Genomic DNA, 13,603 nt, shown 5'->3' on the forward strand with positions numbered 1-13,603 from the left:
TAAATGGCAATCACCTCTGTAACTTTACACATTCATACCTGGAATTCTGATCAGCCACAATAAATATTTTTAAACTTCAGTCCTAAAAATCAAGTATAAAATCTTTCCTAAATTATCAATGGTAACATCCCTATGTAGAAGTCAAGATTCTCATGTTAAAAACTGAATTGTAACGTGTAACAATGCCATACTTATCCAAAGAAAGAGATCTATGCTTCCCCGCATCATTAGCACATCCAGGGCCGTCTTCCTATTGTGATCAATTCCATTCCTATCAGTCTAAGGAAAATAAATTATGGATACTTTTATCCATGTGACTACAAGGGGTACATATCACAGCTGGCATAGAATGTAGCAAGGATTATAAATAATGACAATAATAATTCTGTGGATAACATACCATTTAGCTGTTCAGCTGTGGTCTAGTGGATTGTGCAAAGAGTCCTGTCTGTGCCACTCATTTGTTGTTTGACCGTGGACAACTGTACTTCAGTTATCCTCTTGGAAAAATGGAGGTAATAATAACAATTCACTTTTAAAATGCTTTGAGCTAGCTCCTTGGCTGATGCAAATTGGCATCACTCCATTGACTTCAGAGAAGCTCAGCCAATTTCTTCTTCGAGTGCTTGCTCATGTCAGTTCCACGTGGGTGCGCGCGCTGTGTGCACATTCGTCGGAAGGTTTTTCCTCCAGTAGTACCCGTCGGGTTGGTGCAGGAGCCCCCTGGAGTGGTGCCTCCATGGCACTGTATATTGGGGCCCACGGACCTGCCGCCTCTCCAGTTCCTTCTTGCCGCCCATGACGGTCATTGGAGCTTCGGTCTTCCTGCTTCTGCAAGTTCTCCTCATTGTCCTTAGTGGTTCCTGTAAATAGTTAGAAAGTTAGTTAGTCTGTTGTTGTAGCCATAGATAAATGTTAAGTGACTGTAAGTGGTCTCCCCATTACTGGGACTCCCGTACTAGGCACCCTGGGGTATGCCTCGGGCCCATGGCTTCAAACCCTGTGGATCCTGCCACAAATCTATGCCAAAAGGCGACCCGCGCGACTCTTGCTTGACGTGTTTGGGAGAGTTGCGCCAAACAGATCATTGCAAGATCTGTAAAGGGTTTCGCCCGAGGAGCCATAGGGAGAGGATCCTCATGGAGGCAGCTATTTGGTTGCAACCCCCAGACCCGGCACCAGGCGCGTTGGTGTGCAGTGCCCCAGCATCCATTAGAAGTCCTTGGCACAGAGGGAGCCTCGGCACCGATGCTTGCCAGTGACAAAGGCTGTTCGGCACCGATCCCATTCACCAGTGCCCCATAAAAACACAGGGTAGAGAAGGGACACTCGCCTTCAGTGCAGCCCTGGGACAAGGGTGCTGGCCTATCGCATTCACAGGAGTCTTCGGTGCAAGGGGCCCCAGGACCATCGACTGCGGCTCCACAGCAAGCACCGGTGAGTGTGGGTTCTCTGGTGAAGGAGAGCGAGGTGGAAGAGCTGGATCTCCCCTCCACGCTGGTTATGTTTGAGGCAGCACAGGACTTGATTGTCTTGACGGTGCAGCCGTACCCGTCTCAGGAGCGAAGGTGCCACATTAAAGACCTCTGGCACCACTAACCGCAGTCCAGGTCATCAGACTCAGAGGTGGACTCCAGTGCCTTGAAGAGACACAGGTCAGAGGGATGATATTATAAGGCGGACAGACAGCAAACACCTCCTGCTGGATCTTGGCCTATGCAGTGGCAGGAGCCTCAGCAATGGCCCCTTTGGATCCTGTGGGCGTACCACCAAGCCCAAGGGTCCCAGCCCAGGGGGCCTTATTCGGTCATCTGAGAGAGCCATGTGGCTGGCACCCTGGAACGCAGCTCCATGCCATGCAGCACTGAAACCAGTGGGCGCAGGGAGCGGTGCCACCAAGGGTAGTTTGTGCAGCACATGGTGCCTGAGATGAGGTGGATCCGGGTACCGAGGTGGAACCTGACGCCTGTAAGGAGGTCCCGGGTACGGAAGACCAGATGGGCCAGGACATTCCCGAGGTGGAAGGAGAACCCAGGGCCTCATCGTCTTCCTCCCCTAATGAAGCAGTAGCAGGGACATCGACCACGCGCTTCCCAGGGACAATAGGGCTCACCAGGAGTTCTTGAAAGGGGTGGTCCAAAATCTGGGTTTACAGGCGGAGGATGTTCGAGAGTCCATAGACCCTATGGTGGACATTTTGGCTCTGGAGGGCCCCTTGAGAGTAACCCTGCCACTGATTAAAACGGTGCAGTCCACAATGAAGACAGCTGCAGCAAAAGGGGTAGAAAGGAAATATTATGCCCCTTCCAAGAGATATGAGTATCTCTTCACCCACTCTCAGCCTGGTTTGCTCGTAATGTCTGCGGTGAACGAAAAAGAGAGACAGGGGCTTCAGGGCCCAACACCAAAGGCGAAGGAGCCTAAAAGACTAGACCTGTTCGGGAAGAAGGTCTACTCCACTGGGAGCCTGCAGCTGAGACTCGCCAACCAGCAGGTGATCCTCAGCAGATATAACTTCAACTCGTGGGACATGATGGCAAAGCTTAAAGACCACATTCTGGCTGAGTCCAAATCGGAGTTTGGAGCCATGGTGGAGGAGGGAAAAGCCGTAGCCAGGACATCATTACAGGCTGCACTAGATGCCACTGACTGCAGCAAGGACTATGGCTTCAGGACTGGCCATGAGGAGAAGTTCTTGGCTACAGGTGTCAGGCCTCCCTCCAAAGGTCCAGTCCACCATCCAGGAGCTTCCCTTGGAAGGAGCGGGGCTATTTTTGGAGCAAACAGATTCCAAGCTCCACAGCCTCAAGGACTCTAGGGCGACGCTGAAATCCTTGGGGCTCCATACTCCTTCCACGCAGAGGAAGCACTGTAAGCTCCAGTCTGAGCAAAGGTTTTATCCTCTGCATCCTCGGCAGGACTTCTCCAGGAGAAGGAGCAGGAGCAATAGGCACAGAACGCCCCAGCCACCCAACCCTGGCAAAGGCGCAGGGAAGCAGGTGCCAGGACCAACACAAAACTTTTGAAGGTGCATCCGAGGGTGACACCCTAGGACAGTTACCGGATCCTGCGCCCCCCTTCCGTGACAGATTAGCCCATTTCTGCCGTGCCTGGCTCCGAATAACATCAGACAGATAGGTTGAAGTGGGATACTCCCTCCAATTTTGTTCTACCCTCCCTTCCCCTCCCCCACCTTCCCAGTCCCTCTTCAGGGATCACTGTTATGAGGAACTTCTTATAGAGGTGCAGGAACTGCTACACACTGGAGTGGTAGAAGAGGTCCCTCAGGAGCTAAGAGGAAAGGGGTTTTACTCCAGATATTTCCTAATCCTGAAGGCAAAAGAAGGACTCAGGCCTATTCTTGATCTGCGGAATCTCAACAAGTTCATAAGGAAGCTGAAATTCCACAGGGTCTCCCTAACCTTGATCATTCCCTCTCTGGATCCGGGGAACTGGTATGCCGCCCTTGACCTAAAAGATGCTTACTTCCATATCTCAATAATACTCTCCCACAGGAGGTTTCTCGGGTTCATAGTAGGACACAACCACTACCAATTTGCTGTCCTCCCGTTTGGCGGTTCCAAGAGTCTTTACCAAATGCATGGCCATGGTTGCTGCATTCCTGAGGAGATACGGTGTCCAGGTTTACCCGTATCTGGACGATTGGCTAGTCAAGGGCCACTCCAAGGAGCAGGTGGAAGCTCATGTCACTGTGATATGGGTGATGTTCCTCAACCTGGGTCTGCAACTAAACGTGAGCAAGTTGACTGTAGTGCCCATGCAAAAAATAGAATTTATAGGGACGGTCCTGGATTCAGTTCAGGCCAGATCTCATTTCCGGACTATGGGCTCCATAATACGGACCCTCAGCAACTTTCCTACTACCACAAGGCTGCAACTCAGACCTCTCCAGCTGTGGCTAGCATCAGTCTACTGACCCCACAGAGACATTTTGGACAGGGTGGTTTCCCTCCCACCTCAGATTGTTGGGTCTCTTCAGTGATGGTTTGACCCCAGTCATGTGTGTCAAGGGGTCCCATTTGCCAGGCTGCAATCATTGCTGGTGCTGGTGATCGACGCTTCGGCCTTGGTGTGGGGAGCGCATCTCGGTGAACAGAGGCCCCCGAGGCCTTTGGTCCCCAGAGGAACTATCGCTCCACATAAATGTTAGAGAGCTACGGGTGATCATGTTGGCCTGCCAGGCATTCCAGTCTTGCCTGATGGGCAAAGAGTTGTCAGTAATGATTATACCATGGCAATGTTCTATATGAACAGATGGGGGAGCAACTTCCTCTCCCCTGTGCCAGGATGCCATCAAATTCTGGGACTTCTGCATCACCTGGTCCATAAACTTGGAAACGTTCTACCTTCCTGGCACTCAGAACGAGCTGGCAGATCACTTCAGCTGCTCCTTCAACACCGACGAATGGCCTCTTTGTGTGGATATCGTGAGACACATTTTCCAGAGGTGGGGTTTCCTCAAGTGAACCTATTCGCGATGCGGTCCAACAGAAAGTGCCACTAGTTCTGCTCCTATCGGGGGCACAGCAGATGCATTCCTCCTTCCCTGGGTTCATCACCTGCTTTATGCGTTCCTGTTGTTTCCTCTCGACCACAAAGTCCTCCTGAAAATCAGGAGAAATGGGGCCTCAGTTATTCAGTGGCCAAGGCAACACTGATGCACAATGCTGCTTCAGCTCTCCGTAGACACCCCGATCACTCTGCCGCTGGTTCCGGACCAGATCACGTAGAACCATGGTTGGTTGTGTCACCCCAGTCTAGAGTAGCTTCACCTCACAGCGTGGAAGCTAAATGGTTGAACCCAAGGGAGAGAGAGTGCTCAGAGCAGGTGCAGGAGGTTCTCCTCGGTAGTAGGAAGCCATCCACCAGAGCAGCGTACTTGGCTAAATGGAAGAGGTTCTCAGTATGGTCTCTACAAAAGGGCAGTCCTCCAATGCAGGCATTGCTGCTTCTTGTACTAGACTACCTACTGCACCTAAAGCAGTCAGGTTTGGCGACTGCATCTGTGAAGGGTGCACTTGGCAGCTATCTCTGCCTTCCATCCGGGAGAAAGGGGACGTTCAATATTTGCCAACCCTATAGTGTCCTGTGTCCTCAAAAGCTTAGAGAGACTTTGCCCTCCAGTACATCATCCAATTCTGTCATGGGACCTTAACCTGGTGCTCAATAAGTTGATGAGCCCCCCTTTCGAGCCCCAAGCTTTGTGTTCTCTGTTGTACCTCTCGTGGAAGGTAGCCTTCCTTGTCATTATCACCTCGGCAAGGAGAGTGTCTGAACTCAAGGCGTTGGCCTCAGATCCCCCATATACTGTATTCCATAAGGACAAGGTGCAGCTGCACCTTCACCTGGCTTTCATGCCCAAAATGGTCTCTCAATTTTCTTGCCAAAGCCGAATGCCAACAGCAGGGAACGTACTCTCCACTCTTTGGATGTCAGATGGGCGCTGGCTTTTTACATAGAGAGAACTAAACCCTTTCGTAAATCAGCTCAGCTCTTCATTGCTGTAGCAAAAAGGATGAAAGGACTTCCAGCGTCCTCTCAGAGGATTTCATCCTGGATTACCTCATGTATAAGGGCATGTTACGAGCTAGCCAAGATGCCAGCCCCAGTTCTCACGGCGCACTCCATGAGAGCTCAGGCCTCGTCAGTGGCGTTCCTGGCCCACATCCCCACACAGGAGACCTGTAGGGCCGCAACATGAGCCTCTATACATACATCTATTTCGCATTATGCTGTTACCCAGCATGCCAGAGATGATGCATCATTTGGTAGAGCAGTGCTTCAGTTGGCAATCTTGTGAGCTCCAACCCCTCCTCCGTTGATGTGCTTGGAAATCACCTACTTGGAATCGATATGAGCAAGCACTCGAAAATGAAAAAATGGTTACTTACCTTCTGTAACTGTTGTTCTTCGAGATGTGTTGCTCATGTCCATTCCAAGACCCACCCTCCTATCCCTCTTGTCGGAGCCAATTGGCAAGAAGGAACTGGAGAGGTGGTGGGTCGGCGGGCCCCTATATACAGCGCCCTGGAGGCGCCACTCCCTATATACAGCACTGACCCGACAGGTACCACTGGGGGAAAAACCTTCCGACGACTGTAAACGTGGCACGCGCACACCTGCTTGGAATGGACATGAGCAACACATCTCGAAGAACAACAGTTACAGAAGGTAAGTAATTGTTTTTATATTACCTGAGAATCTGACCCATATGAGAGGTATAGATGAAAACTGGTAAATAAGTGCAAAATATGAATATGTAGTTATTGTTTCACTGTCACATGGATCTTGTATATCCTTATTAAATATATAACAACTTTTTATAGCCACTGATCAATGTTTGTACGTTCGTGCAAATAAAACATATCAGGCTTTAGAAGTATCAAGCGATTGTACTTAATAAAGGAGCAGATGTACACAAAGTACAATAGCAAGCTCATAAAAAGAGAGATAAAACAGATTAAGTAGAATAGCTTGAAGTAGATTGACAGGAAAAAATAAAATCTTTAAACTTACGTTTTAAATGATAATTCAGCAGCATGAATATCCAGTGAGAGATGGGAGGAATATGAGAAAAGGTCTTTAATAAAGATAGGGGGGGAAACAATAAAAATCCTGAACCCAGGTGCCAAAGACAATTGACACCCTTGTTGGCAGTCTTAGCAGTTAAGCCAGTGTCAAAGAGTGTTTCAAAATTAAGCACAATTTCTGAAAGGGTGTATAAACAGAGAGCAGATCACAGAATTATAGCAACAATAAAACAATGGCTTTAGATACCAGATTTCAAATGTTGGTTGAACTCATAGAAAAAGAGGCAACCAATACTGATGTCAGTACAGAACAGGCAAGTGATAAAAATGCAAGCAGTGAAAATTAAGACAAGCCTTGTGATTCTGTGCCCCGGGCACGTTAGACGGAGTAGTGGTACGAAGATTAGTAGGAAAGCCATCGGAACAGTTGACAGGGAAGAACCACAGCACGCACCATAGATTTAGCTGCATCATTTGTTAAGGAATCATGAATTCTGCAGATGTTTAGTAAGTGGAGCTAAGAGTTGAAATAACGTGTGAACAAAACAAAGTATCATAGTCAAAAGACACATCCAGATTGCAAGAAGACTCTAGAAATGGATGAAATACAAAGTGAACTTACCTCAAAATGAAAATTCCAGCAGATGAAAAGCAAAGTGAGAGAGCCAAAAATGAAAATATCAGTCTTACTATATTTAAGAATAACTTAGCAAGCGTTTAGTTGGAAGTATCTATGAAACATGAAATATGTAGACAAAAAACCTTGTGAAATATACGGAAAGAGCAGATCTCCACATCAGCTGTCTATAAACCGTAATGAAGATCCTGATTCAGCTATGTACATGAATACTAGCTAAACTTTAAGCACATGAATAATCTGTTGAAGTCAATGGACTACTCATGTACTTAAAGTTACATTCAGTAGAATCTCAGCGTTACGACCTCTTCGGGAATGGAGGTTGTTCAGAACTCTGCTGCTGCCTGATTGCATACTTCCAGTTCCCAAATGAGTTGTGTGGTTGACCGATCAGTTTTTAACTCTGTTATTTGTAACTTTGAGTCTCTACTGTACATGCTTAAGCATCTTGCTGAATTGAGATCTAGAGCTACAAGTAGTAGGAGGCATAAAGAAAAGATAACAGAATCCTGTAATTTACTCTTAATTATTGAGAAGTTACAAAGAGCTGCAAGCCATCCAGTTAGCAAAGTAGGACTTGAAGCAAGAGCGCATAGCCCAAGACATCAAAATTACATGACACGCTCTAGTATTACCAGTTAAGTTCATTTAAATAAAAAGTGCAGGCGGTATTATTTTTAATACAAATAATTTGGTTCTAGAACTTTGGTTACAATTAAATGGAGGATTAAATGGATCAATATTAAGGTGAAACTGAAGGTGATATATCTCCCATTAGTACTGACAGAGTTGTGGTTACATGTAAAGAGGAGTATTGGCCCAATAGGGCAGGTTTTCCAAGCTGTACAGAGAATTTAGCCACACATCCTTTATTCATTTTAAAGGAAGATTTGTGGTTGATTCCCCTGCACTGCTTTGAAAACCTTAATCTATAGTTTTAAAAAAACATGCAAATATATTTGTATAAGACATGGATACACCCTAATCTTAAAGTACAAATCTCCTTAGATATTTGAAAAAATTGAAATAAAATTCTAATGAATCTTACCCCTAATGCTGTGAATGTCAAATTGTTAACTTCCATTGATAGAGCATTGTTTTATGCCATTATTATATTCATCCTTTTTATTTTTGCATCTAGCATTGGCCAGGCAGAATTATGAACAGCAATGGGAAAGTTGCATCTTAATCTCTATTTTGTATTTTAGAAGTTTATTTTTGGCTCTTTGAATTAAAGTGGCAGGGCTTTCAGGGAGCTCCGATGTGAGCCACTGTCTCATCGCTTGTGCTTGAATTAATGATGTGAATGTCTAAGCAGCCATCAGATTCATAAATCACCAGAAATGAGAGGGATAACATATAGAAGTCTTTTCCTTTTGTTTAGCAATTTATCATTTTGCTTGCACATTAATAAACACAGCTCCCCTGAGGTGAGCCACAGGAAGATAAATTTTTCTTCCTAATTTTCCTCGATTGTAGCCAGTAGATCACAAGTGGAAAGAGTGGGCATTTCACAGCATGTTGGTGTTTTGTAGCTCTTTATACCTATCACCAGTAGTAATAAATAAACAAGGTAAAGTACTTTGGTAGATAATTATTTTTGTTTACATAACAGGTGCCAGGTTTCCGAGTCCAAGGCTGTCAACTAGACCAAGCCGAAAACGCACGCTGTCCATATCGCCCCTGTCTGATCATAGCTTTGACTTTCAGACCATGATACGAACATCTCCAAACTCCTTGGTCACAATTCTCAATAATTCACGTAGCAGTTCTTCAGCTAGTGGTTCCTATGGCCATTTATCTGCAAGTGCAATAAGGTAAAAACTGCAAAGTACTGATTATTTTTTTATTATAGCATTTTCTGTGTATAATGCTGTATTATCACTCTTACACCCCAAACATGAATGGATGCAAGTATACACACATATGTGTGTTTTTATATGTGTATATATTTCTGTGTGTCAGTATCTATTTTTTTGACTGGAGCTATATTTATAGCACGGAATATTATATTCTTGCTTGGAAAAGTAACCAATAGAGAACTTAGAGGCATTGTGTTATCCATTTGAGGTAGCTTTTAATCTAAATGATGATAATGGTGTATAAATATACACATATACACATAGAGGTTAATATTCAGATATAAAACCATAGGATGGGATTGGCACTTGTGCACCTAAGTCACTTAGATGATTTTGAAAATCCTACCCATAAAGACAACAGATAAGTGTCTCAGTGGTACTGCGATCACATATGCGAAGCTCAGGTGCTTTCTGATATCATTATTAAAACCCTAGATATTTGTCTGATAGTTTTCCTATATTGTACTGTGTGTATTAAAAGGGAAGGCTCTCTAAGGCTAGATGACATATATCTTCCTTTTCACCTAAAAGGTTTTTCTTACGGATTTCTTACGGTTAGTAGCCTGCTTCCAGATAAAAGGATACCGTGCTTTAAAATAAGGTAAGCAGCTCCCAACCCACTTACAAGAGTATGGCAGACAAAGTCTCTGTCCAGGCACAGATAAGGAGCCTCGGCTTTATTCCCTAGTCAGTTACATTTTCCTCCACTATTTGCACATGGGGCAAAGTGGAGGAGCTATTCACCATAGATCTTGTGAATTCCACTTTGCTGCTTCATTTGCACATGCAACAAACCAGCAAAAGAAGAATGGTGGAACCGGGGTTTGAGAGCAGAAGAGTAGAATGGAGAGGTGGAGAGAATTTGCAGGGGAGGAGAAAGGGGTCAAGGAAGCAAATGGGACAGAAGGAGAAAAAACAAGAGAGCAAAAGCGGAACAGAGAAGAAGGAGATGAAGGAACTAAAAAAAGGGATCAGTAATCAGGGAGAAAGGCAGAACAAAAAAGAAACAAATGCAGAGACCTTGAAGTGTTTGTGACATCACTAAATAATAACTGAAAAAGTTCCTTCAACATTCCAAAAAAGATCTCAAACATCTCAGAAAATATTGATTTTGCATTTATGGCACTTGAACAAAGACTTTTGCTGATCCCTGTCTTAAAAGCGGCCTCCACCTTCAATTTCGAGCTGGGGAAAGGAGCAAGTCCCCATAGCAATTTCTTGAGAGTTAAAAGGTCAGTTTTTGGCAATGTTCAAACCTGCTTTTCTAACAAGAAAGACACACTTAAAACTTCAAAAACTGGCCATGGGGATTTACACTGTTGGAGAAGATGGTGAATGCAAATGGTGTTTAGAAAACATGAGTCTGGCATACTTTTAAAGTGACAGTACTGTAAATACTTAGTATAAGCAAAAGTGCTACTTCTTTTTAAATAGTCATATTTCAAAACTCTGATATACTTGAATAGCTATGTAGTGTTTTCCAGATATGATGTCATAATTCTGAAATACAACTCTGCAATCCATCTAACCATAGTTCCAATTACCAAGTACTATAGCTGTGGAATATTACTTTTATCAGTAGCTGTCAGTGATTTTTGGCCACATCTGTTAAATGTATGTACTATAGAGGCATACTGTTCCCACTGTTGTTAGGACAGAATGGCATTTCCAGTATGAACCAGATGCTGGGACTGGATGACGGGATGAATCATACAGTAATTGTCCTGTTCTGTTCAGTCCCTCTAAAGCTAGGGTTGGCCACTGTTGGAAGACAGGATGCTGGGCTAGATAGACCATTGGTCTGATCCAGGATGGCCATTCTTATGAACCTCCTTTTCCATTGCTTATAACTTTGCGGAAGAAATTCTATGGAGAAATTTGGCATACTTAGTCTCTGCCTTGAGGTAAATATTCTTCCGAAGTCCGAAAATATTTGGTCCAGCTGTTTTTGGCATATAAGATTGCAAACACAAGAGCCACTTTAATTGCTCATTCATATGAATAATTTTGTTCAAGGCAGCTGAGGAATTTGCATAAGTGCTTATCAAAAACTGAGTAAGGTTCTAAGGATTAGGCCCAATGGATCTATTCTTATGAGTTAGCATTACTGAAGACAATAAGGTTTGCAAGATTGAGCCTATACATTTTTAAGGTTTTCAAAATTCAGTGTTCATACTTTCTGAGCGTGTGTACTGGAAAATTTCACTCCATTTTGAACTAATCATTCTTTTTTTGATAAGATTGTAAATGTTCAATGTTAGAAGCGGGAAACATATTAATACATCCTTTCCACTGGAAACAAAAAAAGGAGAGGGAATAGTTCTTGAGATCATTTAAAGGGTTACACAGCACATTTCTAGATCTTTTTCAGACAATTGCATCTTAACTCTGTATTTAGCACTTTCAAAACCATGTTTTAAACGATAGATGACACCGCTTAACTTTTCCTCATGTGGATATGTCTACAAAATAGTTAAAACTAAATAAATAGCAACATGCATTCAATTTGTGTTGAACAGATTACCTAAAGTCACAGTGAGTTGCAGTAAGAACATTTCATATTTCAGGACTGTAGTAGAACCATTATCCTATAGATGTGGTTCAGAGCTGCTGTAAGGGTTTTGTAGTTCAGTATTGAAGACACATTATTATTATTATTATAAGCAGAGCTGATAGTGCCACCTTTAGTGAAGGCTGGCCAAAGGTACCCATTATAAGATGCTGTTTTCAGTTGCTCATAGCTTTGCTAATCTTAAACCTTTCAGGATGAAACTTTTCATGCTGGTTGTCTGCATGAGGTTACATTTTTCTGAAAAAGTGTCAGCAAAAATCTAACCATTTCCAAGAATTGAGCAGCTCTAACACGTTGATGCTTTGGAATAAGGGCTTGAAATTTGCCTGCGTGGTTGCCCCAGTGCCTACGATGCGCCTTTTGCTGTTCTTGAGACAACCTGAATAATTTTAGCCAAGTTATAAGCCTTTTAAAACTCTCAGTTCATACATGTCCAGTGGACGCTTGTTACAGTTTAACAGCTAAATTCTGCGAAGGTTCCATCTGTATTGAGCAAGTAGCAGCCCAGGGACACAGAGACTTATCAGGACTTTCCCTGAAACTGCTTATGCGGGCTTCTGTGGCATCAGGCATTAGCACTCAGAGCAGGATCCATGTTTCTCCATTACTCTCAGGACTCTCCCTGCTGATTCCCAGGCATCTTAGAGAAGGAAGCAACCTGACTTGAATGAAAGAGCCAAGCCATGAGGGGGGAGGGGGCAGCATTGAAGGGACGAAGAGACAGTTTGCTCTTCAAAATACTTTAAAAAATCACATTAAAAAATCCACATAAATAGAGCATTAAGGTTTTAAAATAAAACACTGAGAAATTAGCAAATGCCAGAATTAAGGCACGGCCCCCTTTGTGCTTATAATACAAGCCTTTAATTCTGTGATTGCATACTATTTTTTCCCTAGGACACCTTCCTCATTCAGTGCACAGGATAAACCTATCCAGAGGATGAATCAGGATTGTGAAGTAATGGGGACTGTTGTCTCAAGCCTCATTTGTTACAGAAGTTGGAATGTGTGTAGTGAATGAGGCAGTGGACTGCAGGACTAGAAAGGATGGTTTCATGGTTAAGGCAGTGTAATTCTGCTCTGCGTAATTTGATTCTGTCTGTGTCTATGCCACGGAGTTCCTGCTAGGCAAGTCACTTAGAGCAGACTTTTCACAGGTGGCCGTTAACTGTATGTTCCTCATTTTCTGGGTGCCTGACTTGAGACCCTGGGGGTCTGATTTTCAGAAGTGCTGAGCACTCTCACTTACAACTGAAGCAATGGCAGCTATGCTTTGAATGTTGAAATTGCTTTATAATGCTAAGTACACTACGAAATCAGGCCCTAAATGTTTGAAATTGGGCATACAAAATTAGTGGATAGTTTTGACCTTCAGTGCTCTGTTCCTCAGTTTTCCATATATAAAAAGCAGGATAACATCACCTCCTCACTTCAGGGGGCGTTTGTGAGCATAATTTAACGTGTGAAGCACTCAGATACTATAGTGATGAGCGCCATAGAAAAATTCATGAGGAAATCAATAATTCTGTGTCCAGATGGAAAAAACCATGTGTGTTCATGTAATTATAGACTGTATTATAACACAAACATACAAGGGGGCTGAATGAAGGTTGCACAGGCAACCTTAATTCTGTCATTTCCTTACTTTTGAATGCTTGACTTTGCAACCTTAACATTCTTTTTAACATTTGTGTGTGTGTGTGTGTGTGTGTGTGTGCATGTGTGCACACACTCATGCATAATTTGTATTAAGACAGTGCCTCAGGGGTCGAATGCAGAACCAGGCCCCATTGTGCTAGTCACTGTACAAACATATTAAAGGTACAGGTGCTGCCCCAAAGACCTTTACAATGTAGGTTACTGTTACCAGATTTGCCCTTCACCTTGGGGTATGCTCATTTATTAGGGTTACCTTCCTGGAATGGGGGTGTGATTCTAGGGGTGTGATTCTACTAATGTACTGCTTGTGTTACTTGTGTGT

At 43.9% G+C, this 13,603-nt stretch overlaps 1 protein-coding gene across 1 annotated transcript in view; it reads left to right on the forward strand.

The window, feature by feature from the left end:
- The window catches only part of GLI3 (GLI family zinc finger 3), a 238,333-nt gene that overhangs the window by 163,064 nt on the left and 61,666 nt on the right, over nt 1-13,603 (forward strand). Inside the window, exon 7 of the mRNA XM_067550432.1 lies at nt 8,804-9,005. Within this exon, the coding sequence (XP_067406533.1) occupies nt 8,804-9,005 (202 nt within the window). The remainder of the gene's footprint in view (nt 1-8,803; nt 9,006-13,603) is intronic.

Source organism: Emydura macquarii, unplaced genomic scaffold (assembly GCF_026122565.2).
Source record: "Emydura macquarii macquarii isolate MOO-44397 ecotype Brisbane River unplaced genomic scaffold, CSIRO-AGI_Emac_v2 contig_1263, whole genome shotgun sequence".
NCBI classification, from domain to species: Eukaryota; Metazoa; Chordata; order Testudines; family Chelidae; genus Emydura; species Emydura macquarii.